General features: G+C 40.4%; 1 protein-coding gene across 1 annotated transcript; it reads right to left on the bottom strand.

Annotated features, from left to right (window-relative positions):
- Positions 1-585: 585 nt before the first annotated feature.
- On the bottom strand, positions 586-1,094 carry LOC101437593 (large ribosomal subunit protein uL23-like). Its single transcript, XM_058291226.1, has one exon. It carries the CDS (start codon positions 1,092-1,094, stop codon positions 624-626), a length of 471 nt encoding a protein of 156 aa, XP_058147209.1. The 3' UTR covers positions 586-623.
- Between the last annotated feature and the right edge of the window lie 20,796 nt (positions 1,095-21,890).

Raw genomic sequence — 21,890 nt, 5'->3', positions numbered from 1 at the left:
ACTCTGACAAGGTGAGCACTCACACAATCCCTAGAAGCCCAACCCAGGTTCACTCTGTGCCAGATGCTCCCTTAAACCAATAACCCTTCCTTATTACATTTTCTAAAGACTTTTCACAACATATAGTTTCAACCACATTTCCCATGTTCACCTGCTCCCCCCCAACCCTCCACCCAATTCCTTGGACCATCTGACGCATCCTCCCAAACCTAGCCCGCTCTCAAGGCTGCAAAACCCAACACAATAGTATCCCTATAAGCCTGTCTTATCTCTTCACTGCACAACTACTTACCTCCACTTTATCAAAGACTTTGCCCATGTGGGCAATGGCTCTTAACCTTCCTCTCCCCCCTACTTCCTGTAAGCCTATCTTCCAGTCTCTAGTTCTCTGAGACAGCTTGATTTGCTTAATTCATATCAGAAAAGTCATGTAGTATTTGTCCTTCAATGCCTGGTTTGCTTCACTCAACATAATGTCCTCAAGATTCATCCATGTTATCCCATGTGTTTGTATATTTACAATTTCTTCAGTATGTTCTCCCAGTGTCTTCATTTTTTAATTTTATTTTATTTTTTATGGTCACAAAACTTAATATATTTAGAATTAGCCAGCTGGACTCAGTTTAGATGATCTCAATTTTGTTGGCAACATCCAAAGCATCATAGTCAGGAGCCAGTCGAACATATACCTTCTTCTCTCCATCAGGCCTGATCAGGGTGTTGACCTTGGCCACACCAATGTTACAGAACTTCTTCACAGCTTGCTTGATCTGGTGCTTGTTGGCCTTGACATCCACAATGAACACAAGTGTGTTGTTGTCTTCAATCTTCTTCATGGCTGACTCAGTGGTCAGGGGGAACTTGATGATGGCATAGTAGTCAAGCTTGTTTCTCCTGGGGGCGCTTTTCCGAGGATATTTGGGCTGTCTCCTGAGACACAGCATCTTAGGCCACCGGAAGGTGGGTGACGTGCGGATCTTCTTTTTTTTGTGGCTGTGGACGCCTTTCAGTACTGCCTTCTTGACTTTCAAAGCTTTTGCTTTGGCTTCGGTTTTGAGAAGAGCAGGCGCTTCCTTCTTCGCTTTTGGCGCCATCTTCGTGAAAAGGGTCCCCAGTGCCTTCTTAATATCCTTAATCTCTTCCTTCACTTCATTAAGTTGGTTCATGATATTTGTGTGGACAGCCTAGATTTGTTGATTGATGATCTGCATCTCTTCTGGTTTTTAGTTTTTTCATTGGACTGGGCCACGTCTTCTTGTTTCTTGGTATGGTTTGTAATTTTTGTTGCTCTCTGGTCATCTTTTCATCCTGATGTATTTATTCAGTTAGCTAGCTTCTCTCTCTACTCTAGGGATTTATTTAGTTGCTGTTTTTGTGTGTGTGTTAAGTTTTCTCTTTGACACTTTTTTCTTCTTATCCTATTTCCTTGCTGTTGTCTATGTTCCCTTGAAGGAAAAAGATTAGGGCCATAGAAAGTGAAAGAGGTAAGAAAAGAAAGAGGATAATAGTAATAATGATAGTAAAAGTTAGAAGAGGAACCATGTAAGACCTAGAAAATGAATATTTAACTCATGCAAGCAGTGTAGAGTTATAGGAATGAAAAAGCAGAATACCTACAATGAAATTCAAAACCAAATAGAGAAAAATATATAGAATGACTTAAAAGGCCAGAAGGTTTAGGAGAGAGGGAAAGAGAAAAGAAAGGACAAAAAGAAAAAAGTTAACAAAAGAAAGTAAACAGACTAGATGAGATAGAAATAAAAACCAAAAAAATTGAGGGCTAAACAAAGAGAGGTGGAATGTAAGAACAACAACAGAGAGTGGAAGATAGATGAAGGAGGAAAAGAGATAGTGTTGGTAGACATAATAGGTATACACAGAAAAGGAAGAGGAAACAAGGAAAGAATAAATGAGCCAGCAGCATCTAATTTTTAAAAGGGGTTGACGGGAGAAAGAAGAAGGAAAAACAAGAAAACAAACACACACACAAGCAAGCAATCAAACAAAAACTAAGGAAAAACAGCCTTTCCTCTTAGGCCCCTGAGGAGCTTCTCAGGCTGCTGGTGTTCATCAATCAATTACCCTGCAGCCTGCCCTCTGCAGGTTTTGAAGTGAGTTTTAGCGAGTAAACTAAGTTAAATTTTCAAAATAAGTAGCCTCTTTTTAGGAAAAACAAGAGATCCAAGAGGAGCCAATACAAAAATAATGTTTATGTTTTCCCTATCCTAAAGAATGTTTGATATCCTGGTGGATCACTACTCTAAGAGGAGCCAGGAATTTAACTAGGGACTTCACAAATTCAAGGCAGAAACTCCTCCACTGAGTTAAACTTTCTCTTCGGGTCAGTTAACTCTTCAGAAAGCTATTCAGTCACTTCCCCTTGGGCAGTTTTGATCTTTGCAGTTGGATAGATACCTGCTTATTAGGAGTCTGTCCTTTCCCCCTTTCTATTCTTATTGCTTTCTTTCCCAAGGCAGCAGTACACAATAGCCTGTGTGAGGGAATTCCTCCCTACCTGTCCAGGTCAGGCTAAGTTCCCTTTTGAAATTCAAATGAGACCCTGGTGACTGAACTCTTTACAGAAAAAATGACTCTCAACCCTCTTCCATACCACCCCCTCGTTGGGGGGGGCACCCTAAATAGGTTCTTGGAAGCTTATTAAGTGCTCCCTACTTCCTGCCTCCCTTAGGGGAGTTGAAATTTTGATAGTTTTCAGTGCAGGACTAGTCAATTGCTTGACTCCACCCTTTCCCAGGCAGAGTTTCTCTATCCCAGGGCACTTAGGTAAATCAGGCTGCCTCAGCAGATTCACCTCTCCTCTCTTTCTGGTCCCTCCTTGAGCCAGCTGGTATGCTCCTCAAAGCTCAAAGGGAGTCCAGGCAACCAAACCCACAAAAAGGAAACCCCTCTCCATTCTTCACCAAAACCCTCCCACTCTCAGAGAATGCTCCCTCCCATTGGGTAGCTGGAGGGAGTCAGAAGTCTCAGCAGCTTTTTGCCTTGAGGCTGGGGCTCAGCTGTCTGCAGTTTCCAGCCTCAGGGGCAAGAAACCCATGGTTTTACCTTGAGTGATTTATCTCATTTGCCAGCTCCCTCCAGATCGATGTCTTCAAGCCTCCTGCTCTGTGGTTTCCCAAAACAGCTCACTTGGGCAGGATTTTGCCCCCACTCAGCTGTTTTTTTGTGGAAGAGATGGTGAGTGCCCACTTAAACTGATGGCATCTTCCCATTAGGAAAATTTTTGCTTCCTGTCCCTGCAACCTTAAGCTCTGCTGGTCTACAGGTCTTGTTTCCAAAAGGAGGAGTTCTTCGCTAGGGAACACAACAATGGTTCCACTGAACTGGAAGTTAAGACTGCCACCCAGTCACCTTGAGCTCCTTGTGTCTCTGAATCAACAAGCAAAGAAGGAAATTCTTGTACTGACTGGGGTGGTTGATCCTGACTATCAAGGGGAAGTAGGACAGCACCTAAATAATGGAGGTAAAGAAGAGTTTGCCTGGAATATAGGAAATCCCCTAGGGTGTCTCTTAGTACTACCATGCCCTGTGATTAAAGTCAATGGAAAATTGCAACAACCCAATCCTAGCAGAATTTAACAATTGCCCTGAATCTTCAGGAATGAATGTTTGGGTTTACCCAACCTGACAAAGAACCACGGCCAGCTGAGGTTCTTGCTGAGAATAAAGGGAACACAGAATGGGTGGTTCAAGAAGGTAGTGGTAAATATGAACTTCTACTATGTGACCAGCTAAGTAAATGAGGACTGTAATGATCATCACTATGTTTTCCTTGTTATGAGTATGATTGTATATGTACATAAAATGAATATTTTTGTTTTCTTCCCTAACCTTTCCCTTATCAAATGACATAAGTTGTATTAGTGTCATGTTGTACTATTTAATGATGTCAGTTTAATAGTGAATATTACCCAAGGACTTGCACCATATTATGGAGGGAATTGGTGTGTTTCCAGTTGTATGAGGGACAGTTGAATATTGTTAGGTGGATATATATGTCATTGTGTGGTTTTTTTCTTTTTTTAAATTCTTTTCATCTTTTTTTATTGTCATTGTTTTTATTTAGGGACTACATATGATTTAAGGTGATGTGTATGCCTGCCAAGTTTACAAGGATTGGACTGTGATGGTTAGGCTACTGTGTCAACTCAGCCAGGTAATGGTGCCCAGTGGTTTGATCAAGCAAGCACAGGGATAATTGCAATACAAGAATATTTCATGGACTTTAATAATCAGTGAGTTGATTGCATATATACTTAGTTACATCTACAATCAACTAAGAAGATTGCTGTCAGCAATGTGATGTCTCATCCAATAAGTTGAAGGCCTAAAAAGGGGAAGCAATTTCAGCATTCAGAGAGAAATTCCCGTCCCTATCTCAGACAACCAGTGTCTTCTGGGAAATCATCAAGGACCTTCATCGGAGCCCCTGGATTGCAGTCTGGTCTGCAGAATTTGGACTTGTGCATCCCCATGGTCATGTGAGACAATTTTATAAAATCTCATACTATTTACAGATATCTACTGTTGATTCTCTTTCCCTATAGAAAACTAACTAATACAGCGATGACAGGAACGTTTTAGTAATTGATTGTGGTGATGGTACCACAACATTGTGAACATAATTAACAACAATGAATTATATATTTGAATGTGGCTAACAAGGGAAATTTTAAGTCATATATATGTTACTAGAATAAAAATTCTTTTGAAATCCATGGAACTGCACAATACAAACAGCAAACCCTACGTTAAATCATGGGCTATAGTCTATAACACAATTATTAAAATGTGCTTTCATCAATTGTACTAAATGTAGCCCACAAATGAAAGATGTTAACAATAGGGTAGTATATTTGAACACTGAAACTTCTCTAATAAAAAATTATTTATTTAACCTGTTTCCTATAGATGAGCATTTAGACTGTTTCCAGTTTTATTACCAACAAATGCTGTAGTGAGTATACTTTCCCCTATGTGTGTGTGTGTGTGTGTCTGTGTGTGTTGTTCTCATTCTCATGGGATATATTTTCTACTAGGAGAGAAAAATCATACAACAAATATATAATTACAAACTGTGAGAAGTGACATGATGATGGGAGTGAGTTTTGCTGGGGGGGAGGGGTGCGGTGGGGGTGGTGGGGTCGAATGGGACCTCATATTTTTTTTAATGTAATATTTTTACAAAATCAATAAAAAAATAAAATAAAATAAAATAAAAAATAAAATAAAATACACTGTTGCTTACCCACCCCAACTCCCACTCCTATTCCAGTCTCTTTCAGGCCTGAATTTTTGCCAATGAGACCAACATCATAATTTTAGCCAATGAGACATAAGTGGGTTGTGGTATGCAAAATATGGTCCTTCAAAGATGTCCACATCCTAATCCCTAGAACCTGTGAATATGTTGTTACATAGCAAAGGGAGATTAAGGTTGCAAATGGCATTAATGTTGCTAATCAGATGTCCTTAAAATAGGGATATTATCCTGGATTATCCAGGTGGGCCCAATGTGCTCACAAGTGTTCTTAAATGTTGAAGAGGAGGCAGAAGTCTCAGAGTTAGAGAAGGAGATGTGAGGAAGGAAGCACATGTTTGAGTGATGTGATTGCTGGCTGCGAAGATGTAATGAGGCCATCAGCCAAGGAATGTAAGGTAGAAAAGGCAAAAGAAACAAGTTTCTTTTCCAAGAATCTCCAGAAGCAGTGCAGCCCTGCTGACACTTTGATTTTAGCCTAGTAAGATTCATTTCAGACTTCTGACCTCCAGAACCATAAGATAATACATTTGTGTTGTTTTAAACCACTATGTATGGGGTAATTTGTCACAAAAGCAATAGGAAACTAATACATGGGTGCTTTAGTTAAACTTTTCTTTTCCTTATACTGGTGCTATTCCTTCCTCTTCCTCCTTATTCTTGCCTTGAATGTGGAGCTGTAAAATTTATCTAGTGACAATGAGTGAAAGACCAAGAGACCTGCAATGTCAGCAACAGTGACATTGTTGAGGTGCTATACAAATTTCCAAGGCCCCTGACCTCCAGCTTTCTAGTTCTGTGAGAAGAATAAACCTGTAAACCAATATTTTTAAGTCATTATGGTTGGATATTCTGTTATATGCAGAAAAAAACATCTGTGAGTGATAAGAAGGTAAAAGTATAAGGGGATATAAGAGAATATAACAAACAAAAGAGACCTGATCTAGTCATGAATGATGTGTGCGATAGATTTATTTTCCTGTCCAACTTCCAATTCCTCTTCCTATTTGGGGAAAATTCCCCAGTATGTACAGCACTGGAGGACTGCTGTAGTACCAGAACTCACACTTCAGAATCTAAAGACAGCCAGAGCACAGCCACATGCTCACCTAGGCCAGAAAAAAAAATACAAGTATATATAAAGTAAATAATTTCCCCTGCCGCCAAATCTGTTGATTCCCCAGGTCACTAATTGTTTCTGTACAGGTCAATGACTTCTTATTGCAAACACCTATGACTCTCTGCCTGAAAACTTTCTGACCACAGTGTTGGAGATTTGGACCCGAAGGGTATCAGGAATGAAAGAAAGAGGAGGGCGGCGGACTTGGCCCAGTGGTTAGGGCATCCGTCTACCACATGGGAGGTCCATGGTTCAAACCCCGGGCCTCCTTGACCTGTGTGGAGCTGGCCCACGTGCAGCGCTGATGCGTGCAAGGAGTGCCCTGCCATGCAGGGGTGTCCCCTGCGTAGGGGAGACCCACGCGCAAGGAGTGTGCCCCGTTAGGAGAGCCGCCCAGCGCGAAAGAAAGTGCAGCCTGCCCAGGAATGGCGCCGCACACACGGAGAGCTGACACAACAAGATGATGCAACCAAGAGTAACACAGATTCCTGTGCCGCTGACAACAACAGAAGTGGACAAAGAAGATGCAGCAAATAGACACAGAGAACAGACAACCGGGGTGGGGGGGGGGGAAGGGGAGAGAAATAAATAAATAAATCTTTAAAAAAAAAGAAAGAAAGAGGAAAGGGAGAAGGAAACAAAGAGAAAGAAAGAGCGAACAAGCTGGGATCTGGGGGTCTGAGAGTAGAGACTCCTTAGACAACTTTATTGTTTACAAGGGGCTCTCTATATACCCCAGTCTACATGACAACAAGCAGCAACATGCAGTTAACTTTCAGCATTACTCATAGTCCAAGGAATTAAAAAAAATCTTATCTCAAGGTACAAAGTCTAAGTTCTATTTACTACAAAAGTTATGTGCTCATCTTTTCTTTCAGCCTTTAACAGCTTCATCCTGTTTGCCGGGAACTCTTAATTACTGCATTCCTTAGGTTGCAAGCATAGACATGGAGACAGCACATCTCTCCTTGCGAGACTACTGTCCCTCAGTTTCCAACACTACTGTCCCTCAGTTTCCAACACCATAGGAGTGTGCTCAGCCACTGTGCTAGGCAGGTCAGAAATGCCAGGGAATTAAGGCCCATGGGTGCAACCCTCAATAATGGACAGGAGGTGAGGAAAAACACCCCAACTTCCTTGTTCCCTGAGTGGGAAATCTCTGAGACATGTTCTATTTAGTATTCCTGAGGTTCCCAGTGGAATCAAGTCCCAGTTGCATGCAGCACTAACCTGCTAATTAGTATTGTTTCCCATCCCTTCCCTATATCAATTCTCCATTTCCTTACATTGCTTCCTGGGATTACCTCCCAAATAAACTCTTGCAATATAGTACTTATCTCAGGGTCTGTTTCACCCAAAGTATCACAGTTGGTACCAGAAGTGATCCTTTGAAGGGTGGGATTCTGTAATCAGATCACTTGTAGACCACAGGACAAGGACCTCATCACTGGTGGTGAGTGGGGTGGTGGTAATCCCTGGCAAGCTATAGCATTACAATTGCTGAGACACTCACCTATGCTGGACTGGGATGAGGTACAAACAGAAGGAGATGTGCTGACTTGTGCAATAGCTCTAGCATTTTAAAGATATGAGTAATGGAAATTTTGAGAATCATAGAGTTGGTTTTCTGTTGTTAACGGCCTTAGAAGCCCAAAGGAAGAAAAAGAAAGATTTATCAGCCAACTATTAACTTAAGGAACAGTGTGGAAGCAGAAGACCTTCACAGTAACCTTCGTCTTTTTTCATCTCTTGCAGCCCAAGAGCAGACTATGCTGAAAATCAGACACAAGATTTGATTGTGAGTGGTACACAGGAGGATGATTCGTGCCTCCCTCAGGATCTGTCCCTCACTTCCCTTTGTTTCTTCTATATACAAATAACTAGGGGCAATTCTTAAGATGGGATAAGTAGGGAAGTATTTTTCCTACTATGGGAGAAAAGAAATTATTCACTGAAATAGTTGTAGGACTTGGCTATTAGGTATTGTTGAAATTCAGGAGAATAAACCTGGGAATGGACCTTGAGAGTTCTAGACCAGGAGGGAGGAATATAAAGCTGTATATGGGGAAGTTTATTGATATTGGAGCACTTTTTCATAACTCAAGATTTAATATCCTGGCAAGGATACCTGGAGCCAGTCTTAATCTACTGCCTCAATGGCTCTTTCAAGCTTGGAAACAACAATGCTTACATAGTAAATGAAGTAGAATTGTTGGAACTGACAAGAGTACTGAGGAAAGTGTCAGAAGGGTTAGAGGAGTTTTCAAATTAGAATGATGGGCAGCAGATGTAACTCAAGTGATAGGGCTTAGCCTACCATATGAGAGGACCTGGGTTTGATCCCTGGGGCCTCCTGGTGAAAAAAAAGAGAAAGCGTGCCTGTGCGGTGAACCAGGGCCCACGTGGTGAGCCAAATGCTCATGCAATAGCCAAGTGCCTGTGTAGTGAGCTGAGTGCCCACACGAGTGCCTGCATGGTGAGCTGAGTGCCCATGCAAGTGCCCACATGGCAAGCCAAGTGCCTGCATGGCAAGCCGAGTGCCTGCTCAAGTGCCCATGCAGCGAGCCAAGTGCCTGCATAGAGAGCCAGGTGCCCATGCGGTAAGCCAGTGCCTGTGCAAGTGAGTAATGCAGCAAAATTATGATGGAGCAAAAGAGAGACAAAGGGGAGAGTCAAGATCAAGTGCAGCAAAGATCAGGAACTGAGGTAGCGCAGCTGACAGGGAACCTCTCTTCACATCAGAGGTCACCAGATGAGAAGAGAAGAGAATACAAAAAGAGAAATAGATACAGAGATCACACAGCAAATGGATACAGACAGCAAAAACAGAAGGGTGAGGAGAAAGGAAGGAGGGGAAATAAATAAATAAATAAATCTTTTTTAAAAATTAGAATGACTTTCTTTTTTTCTTCCCCCCCTCCCCCTCCGCCTCCCATAACCTGCTGTTTTTGCTATCTGTCCATTTGCTGCATGATCTTCTGTATCTCTTTCTCTTTTTGTCTTCTCATCTTTCTCCTCTAGGATTCACCAGGATTCAATCCTGGGGACCTCTGATGTGGAGAAAGGTTCCCTGTCAATTGCACCACCTCAGCTGCTGGTTTCTGCTGTGCTGCACTTTGACTCTCTCCTGCGTCTCTCTCATTGCATCATCATCTTGCTGTGTGACTCACTTGCAGGGGCACTGGCTCACCTCACAGGTACTCAGCTTTGCTGCACGGGCACTCAGCTCGCCATGCAGGCACTCAGCTTTCCACATGGGTACTTGGCTTGCCATGCAGGCACTCTTATGTGCACTCAGCTCACCGTGTGGGCACTCAGTTCACTGTACAGGCACCCATGCAGGCACATGGCTCACTGTGTGGACACTCAGCTCACCGCATGGGCACTTGGCTCACCATGTAAGCACTCAGTTCTCCACATGGGCACAGGCTTGTCATGCAGGCATGCCTTCTCTTCTTCTTTTTTACCAGGATGCCCCAAGTATCAAACCCAGGTCCTCCCAAATGGTAGGTGGAGGCCCTGTTACTTGAGCCACATCTGCTTTCCAACCTTCTTTCGTAAGACCAGAAAATATACCAGCTGACTCTGTTCCCTTGGAGGGCCCAGAGGACACATATTTTATTAAGGCAATAAGAATGTGCCACTGGCATTGTTGAAAAGTTTGGTGGTGACTGTCTTCTATGGGCCATAGTTGATGATAGAGGAGGCTGCTACGTAGTTGGGCTCCTTGGTGTCAATGGGAATGATAGAATTCTAGAATACCAGAGGCAAGGTGGCAGCACTTAACTATTGGAGTCAAAGTGGGTGTAATAATTATAATCAGTAGCAACTCTGGAATAGCAAAGACGGGGCTTTGACCAGCAGGGTTCTGTAGAGATGGCTAACAAACTATGGAATTACTAGAAACAAGATAGATGGAAACCAACAAAGGTATTGCTTGTAAAACAAAAAAAATCATGGAAAAATTATGATCTCTTTTAGTTTCTTAGGCTGCTGGGAGAAAATACCATTAAATAAGTTGACTTAAACAATGGAAATTTATTCACTCACAGACAGAGTCTGGGAAAATGTCCAAATGAAGGCGTAATCAAGGCAATGTTTTCTTCCAAAGACCAGCTTCTGGTGATCCTTGGCTCCTCTGCCACATGGCAAGGTACATGGTGGCATCTTCTGATTTCTCACTTCTATTCCAGGTTTGTTTCTTTCAGCTTCTTGCTTCTGTCATGCACTTTCTCTCTTTTTCTCTTTCTCTATTCATTCTGTTCATAAAAGATTTCAGTAAGAGAATTAAGACCCATCCTGAAGGAGGTGGGTGGCACCTAACTGAAGTAGTTTCATCAAAAGATCCTACTAACAATGGGTTTACACCTACAGGAAAGAATCAAATTTAAGAACAATTTTTTTTCTGGGGTATATACTGCTTTAAACCACCACATGGTTCACTTCCCAGTTTCCATTCCCGAGCGAGTTCTCAGAGCCAGAGCTGATTAAGTGAAGAGGAAGTCAGGACTCCTTGAGGAATAACTCTGCAATGCCACAACAGATATATACAGTTATGATTCCAGCAATTTTTCCCCCAAAATATCAAGGCCATTTATCAGTATAACTGTCTACTGGGAATATATACTGGGCAAAGAGGAATACTCATATTTTGAGGGGCTGATACTAGGAGACTCAAAGCACCATCATGTGCCCCTGTTAAGAGTGGGATATATAGAGGCCTGGTGAGAAATGAAGTACTCTTCCAAGTTTCACAATGAATGCAGTGGATCCACAGACCCCTGAATCACCTCCCAAATAACACATTTGCACTCAAATCCTTGCCTCAGAGGCTAATTTTGGAAAAACCCAACCAAAGGTATCTCCAATAAAATAAATAAAATACATAAAATAATTTATGTAGGTACTACACTCTCAAGGAGGCAGAGCATAACTCTCCACTCCTTAAGTGTGAAATGTGCATAGTGACTTCCTTTCAAAGAATACAGAACGGAAAGTGGGGGAGAAAGAGTAACTTTATAGTGGAGATACCCAATAAACACTACCTTACGTCAGTTGATCCAGGTTAACAGCAACAGTATTATATCATGTTGATAGCATGACCCCTTGATATATGATGAGATGGGTACTTTGACTCTGTGGTTTTCCTCTCCAAAACCCATACCTGCAGACAAATTACAATAAAGGAGCATCCTGCAAAATGCCTGACCAGTAGCCCTCAAAACTATCAAGGTCATCAAAAACAAAGAGTGCGGTGGACTTGGCCCAGGGGTTAGGGCGTCCGTCTACCACATGGGAGGTCTGCAATTCAAACCCCGGGCCTCCTTGACCCGTGTGGAGCTGGCCCATGTGCAGTGCTGATGTGCGCAAGGAGTGCCGTGCCATGCTGGGGTGTCCCCCGCATAGGGGAGCCCCACGCACAAGGAGTGCGCCCCATAAGGAGAGCCGCCCAGCACGAAAGAAAGTGCAGCCTGCCCAGGAATGGTGCCGCACACAAGGAGAGCTGACACAACAAGATGACGCAACAAAAAGAGACACAGATTCCCGTGCCGCTGACAACAACAGAAGCAGACAAAGAAGACGCAGCAAATAGACACAGAGAACAGACAACTGGGGTGGGGGGGGGGGGAAGGGAGAGAAATAAATAAATAAATAAAACTAAAAAAAAAACAAAGGCTGAGAAATTGTCTCAACCAAGAGGAACCTATAGAGACATGGCAACTAAATGTAATGTTACAGGATCCTAGAACAGATAAAAGATATTAGGGGAAACTACAGATACCCAAATAAAGTATGGACTTTAGTTCATAATAATTCATCAAGGTAGGTTGATTAATTGTGAACAAATTGTGACAAATATACAATCAATAAGTAATATAAGATGATAATGATAAGGGAAACTGGGTGTGAGACATATAAAAACTCTCTGTACTATCTTTGCAACTTCTCTGTAAGTCTAAAATTGTTCTAAAAAAGTGTTTAAAAATTGTTCATCCATCTAGAATATATATTTGATATGGCATGATGTAGAGCTCTGGCACTGTTTTCTTTCATGTGGATATCAGTTGTACCAACATTTATTTATTAAACCATTGAATTGAAAGGCTACTTTTGTTATATATTAAACTTTGCATACATACTTGGATTTTGTTTTAGGACTATTACATTTCACTTATCTCTGTCTATTCCTGATCTGATACAACTATGGTGCTTTTATATTACTTTTCAATATCTGGTAAAATATATCTGCAACTAATATCACAAGGGGCCAATTTCCTTAATTTATAAAGTCATTATAAAATCAATAAGAAAAATGATCAGCAACCCAATAGAATAGGCAAAAGATAAGAATGGACAGTTCACAAAAAAGTAAATACAAATAGTCCTTAAACATATGAAAACCTGTTCAAATTGCTCAGAATAAGAGAAATGCAAAACAAAATCCCGCCAAAATATCCTTTTCATCCCACAGATAAGCAAAGACCAAAAAGTTTGATAGCATGCTATGTTTGCGAGGATGCAAGGAATGGTCATTTTCAGACATTGTTGATGGGAATGTAAATTGATACAACTTTTACAGAGAGCAATTTAGCAATATCAAACAAATTCAAAATGCACGTGCTGTTTGACCCAGATATTCTATATCTAGAAATTTATCCTACATACATACTTCAAGAAATACAAAATGTGTGTACAATGTTATTCATTTAAATATTGTTTGTAATAACAGGAGACTGGGGGAAAAATCAAATGTACATCAAGAGGAGTCTGGTTAAATAAACAATGGTATATCTCTAAAATGAAATACTTTGTAGCTGTAAATAAAGCAAAGAGAAACAAGCTCTTTATGTACATACCAAAGTTAACGGGAGGAGGGGCAAGATGGCATCAGATTAAGAACACACTCATCATCTCTCTCACAAAAAAAAAGGCTGAGTAGGGGCAAGATCCTGCCTGAGTGAGCTGTTTTTTGAACCCACAGAGCTGGAGGCTTCAGGGATCAATCTGGAGAGAGCTGGACCAAAAGATAACTGTTCAAAGTAAAACCCTTGAGTGTCTGGCCCTTGAGGCTGAAACTGCAGGATGGCTAAGCCCCGCCCTCAAGGCAAAAAGCAGCAGCAAGCCCTGGCTCTCACTGGTCACCTTCCTGGAGGAGTTGTTCTCCGAGAATGGGAGGGTTCTGGTGAAGGGTGGAGAAGGGTTTCCCTTCAGTGGGTTTGATTACCCGGACCCCCTTTTTGAGCTTTGAGGAGCATACCCGCTGGCTTGAGGTGGCACCTGGTTGAGGGGAGAGGCAAATCTGCTGAGGCAACCTAATTTGCCTAATCGCCGTAAGATAAAGAAATTGGGCCTGAGAGGGGGTGGAATCAGGCAATTAAATAATCTGGTGCTGAAAACTATCAAAATTTTAACTCCACTAAGGGAGGCGGGCAGTAGGAAGCACTTAATAAGCTTTCAAGGGCCTATTTAGGGTTCCCTGGGAGGATAGGGTGCTCTTGAACAGGGTTGAGAGTCCTTTTTCCTGCCTTGAATTAAGTCACCAGGGTCCCATTTGAATTTCAAAAGGCAACACTTACAAACGCTATTGCAACCGGCTGCCCTGGGAGAGAAAGCTATAAGAATAGAAAGGGGGCAGGGACAGACTCCTAGTCAGCAGGAATCTACCCAATGGCAGAGTCAAACCTGCCAGAGGAAAAGTGACTGGATAGCTTTCTGATGAGCTAACTGACCCAACGAGAAAGTTTAGCTCAGTGGAGGAGTATACGAGGTCCCTAGTTCGATTCCTGACTTCTTTTAGAGTAGTGATCCAGCAGGATACTAAACATCCAGCTGATATTTTACAATAGGGAAAACATAGACATTATTCTTTTACTAGCTTCTCTTGGGTCTCTTATTTTTCCTAAAAAAAAAATGTTACTGTGTTTTAAAATTTAACTTAGTTTACTCACTAAAACCCGCTTCAAAACCTGCAGAAGGCAGGGTGCAGGGTGCTTGATTGGTGAGCACCAGCAGCCTGAAAAGCTCCACAGGGAACTAATAGGGAAGGCTGTTTTTCCTAAGTTTTTGTTAGACGGCTTGCTTGTAGGTTTACTTGTCTTTTTTTTTTTCTTGTCATTTTTTCTTCTTTCTCCACCAACCTCCCCCCCCCACCCCATTATTAAAAAATTAGGTGCTGCTGGCTTGTTTCTTTATTGCCATGTTTCCTCTTCCTCCATTTCCTCTTTTCTGTGTATACTGACTTTGGCTACCAATGCTAACTCTTCTGCTTCCTACAGCTTTCTGTCTTCCACATTCTGTTGTTGTTCTTACATTCAACCTTTCTTTGTTTAGTCCTCAATTTTTCTGGTTTTCTATTTCTAATTCTTCTATTCTGTTTTCTTTATTTATTAACTTTTACTCTTTTTGTCCTTTCTTTTCTCTTTCCCTCTCTCTCCATCCTTATGGCCTTTTAAGTCATTCAACATACTGCTCTATATTTGGTTTCCCATTTCATTGTAGGTAAACCACTTTTATATTCCTATTATTCTACACAGCTGTCATGGGTTAAATATTCATTTTTCTAGATCTTATAAAGTTCCTCTTCTAACTTTTACTATCATTATTACCATTACCCTTTTTCTTTTCTTACCTCTTTCACTTTCTAGGGCCTTAATCTTTTTCCTTCAAGGGAACATAGACAAAAGCAAGGAAATAGAATAAGAAGAATAAAGTGTCAAAAAGAGAAAACTTAACACATGCACACAAACAGCAACTAAATTAAATCCTAGTGTAGAGAGAGAAGCTAATTAACTGAGTAAATTCATCAAGATAAAAAGATGACCACACAGCAACAAAAAATAACAAACCATACCAAGAAACAGGAAGACATGGCCCAGTCCAATGAACAAACTTAAAGGAAGAGATGCAGAACATCAAGCAACTAATCTAAGCTGTCCACACAAGTATCATGAACCAACTTAGTGAAGTGAAGGAAGAGACTAAGGATATTAAGAAGACATTGGGAGAAGATACAGAAGAAATTGTAAACATACATAAAAATATAATGGACATGATGGTGATGAATGGCATGATTCAAGAAATCAAAAATACATTGTCAACACATAATAGCAGATTTGAACAGGCAGAGGAAAGAATTAGCAATGTGGAAGACAGCTCATTGGAAATCAAACAGATAGAAGAAAAGATAGATAAAAAATAGAAAAACTCCAATAGGGACTTAGGATTTGAATGACAAGACAAAACACACAAACATACACATTATAGGCATCTCAGAGGGAGAGGAGAAGGGAAAGGTGACAGAAGGGATGTTGGAGGGATAATGGCTGAAAATGTCCCAACCTTATTGATGGAGATGGATGTACATGTCCAGGAAGCACATTGCGTCCCAAACAGTATAAATCCCAACAGGCCTACTCCAAGGCATATACTTGTCAAACTGTCCAATATTCAAGACAATGAGACAGTACTGACGGCAGCAAGAGAAAAGAAAACCATCACGTACAAGGGAAGCTCACTAAGCTTAAGTGTTAATTTCTCATCTGAAACCATGGAGACAAGAAGGCAGTGGAAAGACATAGTCAAGGCACTAAAAGAAAAAAATCTTCCAGCCAAGAAGTCTGTATCTACAAAACATTCAAAAATGATGGAGAGTTCAAAATATTCACAGATAAACAGAAGCGAAGAGAATATGCCAATAAGAAACCTGCCCATTAAGAAATACTAAAGGGAGTTCTGTGAATTGAAAGGAAAAAAAACAGGAGAGAGAGAGTTGGAGGAGAGTGTAAACAACTAAAAAGATAAGATAAATAAAAAAACATATAGCAGGGAAGCAGCTGTGGCTCAGTCAGTTGGGCTCCTGTCCACCATATGGGAGGCCTTGGGTTCACGCCCTGGGGTCTCCTTGTGAAGGCAGGCTCACCCGCAAGTGCCACAGAGTGCCACCCAGCCCACAAGCAATGTGGAGTGCCACCTGGCCCACAAGTGCCACAGAGAGCTGACTCGCAAGGTGATGCAACAAAAAGAGAGATAAGCAAAAAAAAACACAGAAGAGCACTCAGCGAATGGACACAGAGAGCAGACAGCAAGCAACCCACAAGGTGGGGTGAATAAATAAATAAAAATAAAATATAGACACAGAAGAATGCACAGTGAATGGGCATAAAAGCAGACAGCAAGTGAAAAGTTGCAACTGTGGGGGGGATAAAAAAAACATATAGCATACATAAACCCAAAGAAAATATGGCTTATGTAAGTAGTTCCTTGAGAGTAAAAACACTGAATGTTAATGGATTAAACTCACCATTCAAGAGACACAGATTGGCAGAATGGATAAAGACATATGACCCCTCTATATGCTGTCTACAAGAAACCCACCTTAAACCTAGGGATTCAAGAACCCTGAAAGTGAATGACAGGAAAACAATCTTACAAGCAAACAATAACCAAAGAAGAGTAGGAGACTCTATACTAGTATCAGACAAAATAGACTGTAAGTGCAAAATTATTGTAAGAGACAAAAATGGACACTATAAAACTGGACCCAGAGGGGATCTCTTTTCATAAGACTATCATGCTACTTTACTGGAATTGTAGTTGGTATTGGGGTTTAAGATATATTTAGGGGATTGAATCTTTTTACTGACAATATGATAGCCAGGCCCTGAGCCTCAACAGACTCCAGCTCCTACAATCTGAACTATTGGACTCACCTCACTCAGCTAAGATGGAGTTGAAGAAGGGCAACCACCACACCATGGAGCCTAGAGTGCCTACAACTGAAAGCAGGAGGATTGCATCCAGTAACCATGTGGAATCTGAGCCTCCTCTTGACATAGAGGTGCAACGGACACAACCAATCCAAGGACCTCAGAGAAAAGGTGGCAATGGAGTGGGAAAAGTGGACATGGTGGCTGATGGGTATGGGGAATGGCAGGAAGAGATGAGATGTGGAGGCACCTTTGGGACTTGGAGTTGCCCTGGATGGTGCTTCAGGGGCAATCACCGGACATTGTAAATCCTCCCAGGGCTCACTGGATGGAATGGGGGAGAGTGTGGGCCATGATGTGGACCAATGACCATGAGGTGCAGAGATACCCAGAGATGTACTTACCAAATGCAATGGATGTGTCATGATGATGGGAGTGAGTGTTGTTGGGGGGGGGCAGGGGTGCGGTGGGGGTGGTGGGGTCGAATGGGACCTCATATTTTTTTAATGTAATATTTTTACAAAATCAATAAAAAAATAAAAAAAGGGAAAAAAAACAAAAAAACAAAAACAAACAAACAAACAAAAATGGACACTATATATTAGTAAAAGGGGAAATCTGTCAAGAAGAAAGAACAATCATAAACAACTATGCACTTAACCAGGGCACCTCAAAATACATGAGGCAAATCAACACTGGAAAAACTAAGTGGATAAGTAGTAGTCTCTGCAATCAGAGTGGAGAACTTAAATACACCATTATCATCATTAGACAGAACATCTCAACAGGCAATCAATAAAGAAACAAAGACTTTGAATAATACATTAGAGGATCTGGACCTAATACACATATACAGAACACTACACCCAAATACAGTGGGAAATGCATTCTTCTTGAGTGCACATGGATCATTCTCTAAGATAGACCACATGCTGGGCCACAGAAAAATTCTCAGTGAACTCAGAAGGATTACAATTATACAAAGTAATGTCTCTGACCACAATGGAATGAAGCTGGAAATCAGTAAGGGCCAAAGAACCAGATTAAGCACAAAGCTATGGAAGTTAAGCAACACACTCCAAGATAAACAGTGGGTCAAGGAGGAAATTTCAAAAGGAATCATAACTACCTTGAAACAAATGAAAATGACAATGCAATATATCAAAATCTATGAGATGCAGCAAAAGCCATACTGAGAGGGAAATTCATAGCCATAAATGCTTATATCAAAAAAGAAGAAAGAGCTAAATCAAAGACCTAATGATACACCTTCAGGAATTCAAAAATGAATGACAGACTAACCCCAAATGAAGTAGAAAGAAGGAAATAACTAGGATCAGAGCAGAACTAAATGAAGTAGAAAATAAGAAAGCACTGGAAAAAATAAAACCAAAACCTGGTTCTTTGAGAAGATCAATAAAATTGATAAGCCCTTAGCTAGATTAACAAAGAAAAAAAGAAAGAATATGCAAATTCACAAAATAAGAAATGAGGAAGGGGATATCACCACTGACCCCACAGAAATAGAGTGTCTTAAAAGGATACTTTGAAAAATTATATGCCAACAAGAAGGATAATTTAGAAGAAATGGACAAATTCCTAGAAATACCCAAGCAGCCTACATTGATGAAAGAAGAAATTGATGAACTCAATAGACCAATCACAAGTAAAGAGATAGAATCAATCACCTAAAATCCCCAAACTAAGAAGAGCCCAGGACAAGATGGCTTCACAGGTGAATTCTACCAAACACTCCAGAAAAAACTAACACCAATCTTGCTTAAACTCTTCCAAAAAATATAAGTAGAAGGAAAATTGCCTAGCTCCTTCTATGATGCCAACATTACTCTAATACCAAAGCCAAACAAAGACACCACTAGAAAGGAAAATTATAGACCAATCTCTTTAATGAACCTAGATGTTAAAACCCTCAACAAAATACTTCCTAATCATATTCAGCAACACATCAAATGAATTATACACCATGACAAAGTGGGATTCATCCTGGGTATGCAAGTATGGTTCAATGTAAGAAAATCAAACAATGTAACACACCACGTAAACAGATCAAAAGGAAAAAATCACATGATCGTCTCTATAGATGCAGAAAAAGCATTCAGCAAAATATAGCACCTTTTCCTGATTAAAAAAAAACATTGCAAAAGATAGGAATAGAAAGAAACTTTCTTAACATTATAAAGTGTATATATGAAAAGTCCACAGCTATCATCATATAAAATGGTGAAATCCTAAAAGCTTTCCCTCTATTATCAGGAACAAGATGAGAGTGCCCACTCTAACAACTCTTATTTAACATTGTATTGAAAGTATTTGCTCAAGGACTAAGGCAAGAAACAGATATAAAAGGCATCCAAATTGGAAGGGAAGAAGTAAAAATTTCACTATTTGCAGATGACATGATACTATACTTAGAAAGCCCTGAGCTATCTACAGCAAAACTTCTAGAATTTATAAATGAGTTCAGAAAAGTCACAGGTTATAAGATCAATGAGGAAAAATCAGTAGCATTTCTGTACACCAATAATGTGCAATCTGAGGAGGAAATCAAGAAAAAGATACCATTTACAAGAATAACTTTAAAAAATCAAATACCTAGGAATGAAATTAACTAAAGATGTAAATGCCTTATACACAGAAAAATACACAACATTGGTAAAGAAAATCAAAGAAGTCTTTAAAAGTTGAAGATATTCTGTGTTCATAGATAGGAAGACTAAATATCATTAAGATGTCTATCCTACCCAAACTAACCTACAAATTTAATGCAATCCCAATAAAAATCAACACAGCATTTTTTACTGAATTGGGAAAACTAACTTGAAATTTATTTGGAAGGGAAAGAAGCCCCAAATAGCCAAAGACATATTGAAAATGAAAAATGAAATTGGAGGAATCACACTACCTGACTTTAAAACATACTACAAAGTTGCAGTGGTCAAAAGTGCATGGTATTGACCCATGTGGAGCTGGCCAATGCACAGTGCTGATGTGCACAAGGAGTGCTGTGCCATGCAGGGCTGTCCCCCACATAGGGGAGTCCCACGTGCAAGGAGTGTGCCCCATAAGGAGAGCTGCCCAGCATGAAAGAAAGTGCAGCCTGCCCAAGAATGGCGCCACACACACGGAGAGCTGACACAACAAGATGACGCAATGAAAGGAAACGCAGATTCCCGGTGCCACTGATTAGGATAGAAGCGGTCACAGAAGAACACATAGTGAATGAACACAGAGAGAAGATAACTAGGGGGGAAGGGGAGAAAAATAAATAAATAAATCTTTAAAAAGTGCATGGTATTTACATAAGAATAGATATACTGACCAAAGGAACCTAATTGAGAGTTCTGATATATATCCTCACATATACAGTCATCTGATATTTGACAAGGCCACCAAGCTCACTCAACTGGGAGAGAATGGCCTCTTCAACAAATGGTGATTGGAGAACTGGATATCCATATCCAAAAGAAGGAAAGAGGAACATCATATCACACCTTATACAAAAATTAACTCAAGATGGATCAGAGATCTAAATATAAGAGCCAAGACCATAAAGACCTTGGAAGATAATGTAGGGAAGCATGTATAGGACATTTTAATAGGAAATGGCTTCATGAACTTCACACCCAGATCACAAGTAGGGACAGAAAAAATAGATAAATGGAATCTCCTCAATATTAAAACCTTTTGCAACTCAAAGGTGTTTGTCAAGAAAGTGAAAATAAGCCAACCCAGTGGGAGAAAATATTTGGTAGTCATATATCTGATAGGAGCCTAATCTCCAGCATATATAAAAAAAATCCTATCTCTCAAAAATAAAAAGACAAACAACTTATCTAAAAATGGGCAAGTGAGTTGAATAGATACTTCTCCATGGAGAAATACAAATGGCTAAAAAACACAGGAAAAGATGCTCAGCATCAGTAGCTATTAGGGAAATGTAAATCAAAACTACAATGAGATACTATCTTACACCCATTAGACTGGTGGCTATTAAAAAACAGAGGACTACAAGTGTTGAGGAGGGTGCGGAGGAATGGGAACCCTCATCCACTGCTGGTGGGATGTAGAATTGTCCAGCCATTGTGGAGGACAGTTTGGCAGTTCCTCAAAAAACTAACTATAGATAGTTAGTCTCTATATTCTGTATGTGACTTTACTGTGACCTAAAACTTCTCTGAAGACAAAAGGGGGAAAAAGCAAGACACTGGGTAAAAAATGGAAGAAAACGCCACTGTACTATAGGACAACAGACATTACAGTTGTGAAAGGCAAAACATCAAAATAATAAAACAAAAAGAAAAACAAAGATTACCAATAAAAGGAGATTATGAAAGAGAATTTTTTAAAATTTAAATATTTTTCATTTCTCTTTTAATATCTCAGTTTTTTTACTTTATTTTAGTTTTAGTTTTTCTAAATTATTATGTATTTTATTTCTTATGTTTAAACCTATCATTATTTCATTTTCCTATTGATTGTATTTGGCAATATTCTTTTTTTTAAAAGATTTATTTTTACTTATTTCTCTCCCCTTCCCCCCTTTGTCTGCTTTCTGTGTCCATTCACTGTGTGTTCTGCATCTGCTTGCATTATCCAGCAGCACTGAGAAGCTGTGTCTCTTTTTTGTTGCGTCATCTTGCTGTGTCAGCTCTCCATGTATGTGGCGCCACTCCTGGTCGGGCTGTGCTTTTTTCACACAGGGTGGCTCTCCTTGCAGGGCGCACACTTTGCATGTGGGGCACCCCTATGAGGGGGTGCTCTTGTG

The sequence above is a fragment of the Dasypus novemcinctus genome, chromosome X (assembly GCF_030445035.2).
Source record: "Dasypus novemcinctus isolate mDasNov1 chromosome X, mDasNov1.1.hap2, whole genome shotgun sequence".
Classification (NCBI taxonomy): domain Eukaryota; kingdom Metazoa; phylum Chordata; class Mammalia; order Cingulata; family Dasypodidae; genus Dasypus; species Dasypus novemcinctus.
Note: the sequence above shows the minus strand (reverse complement) of the source record. Positions and strands in the feature narration are given on the sequence as shown.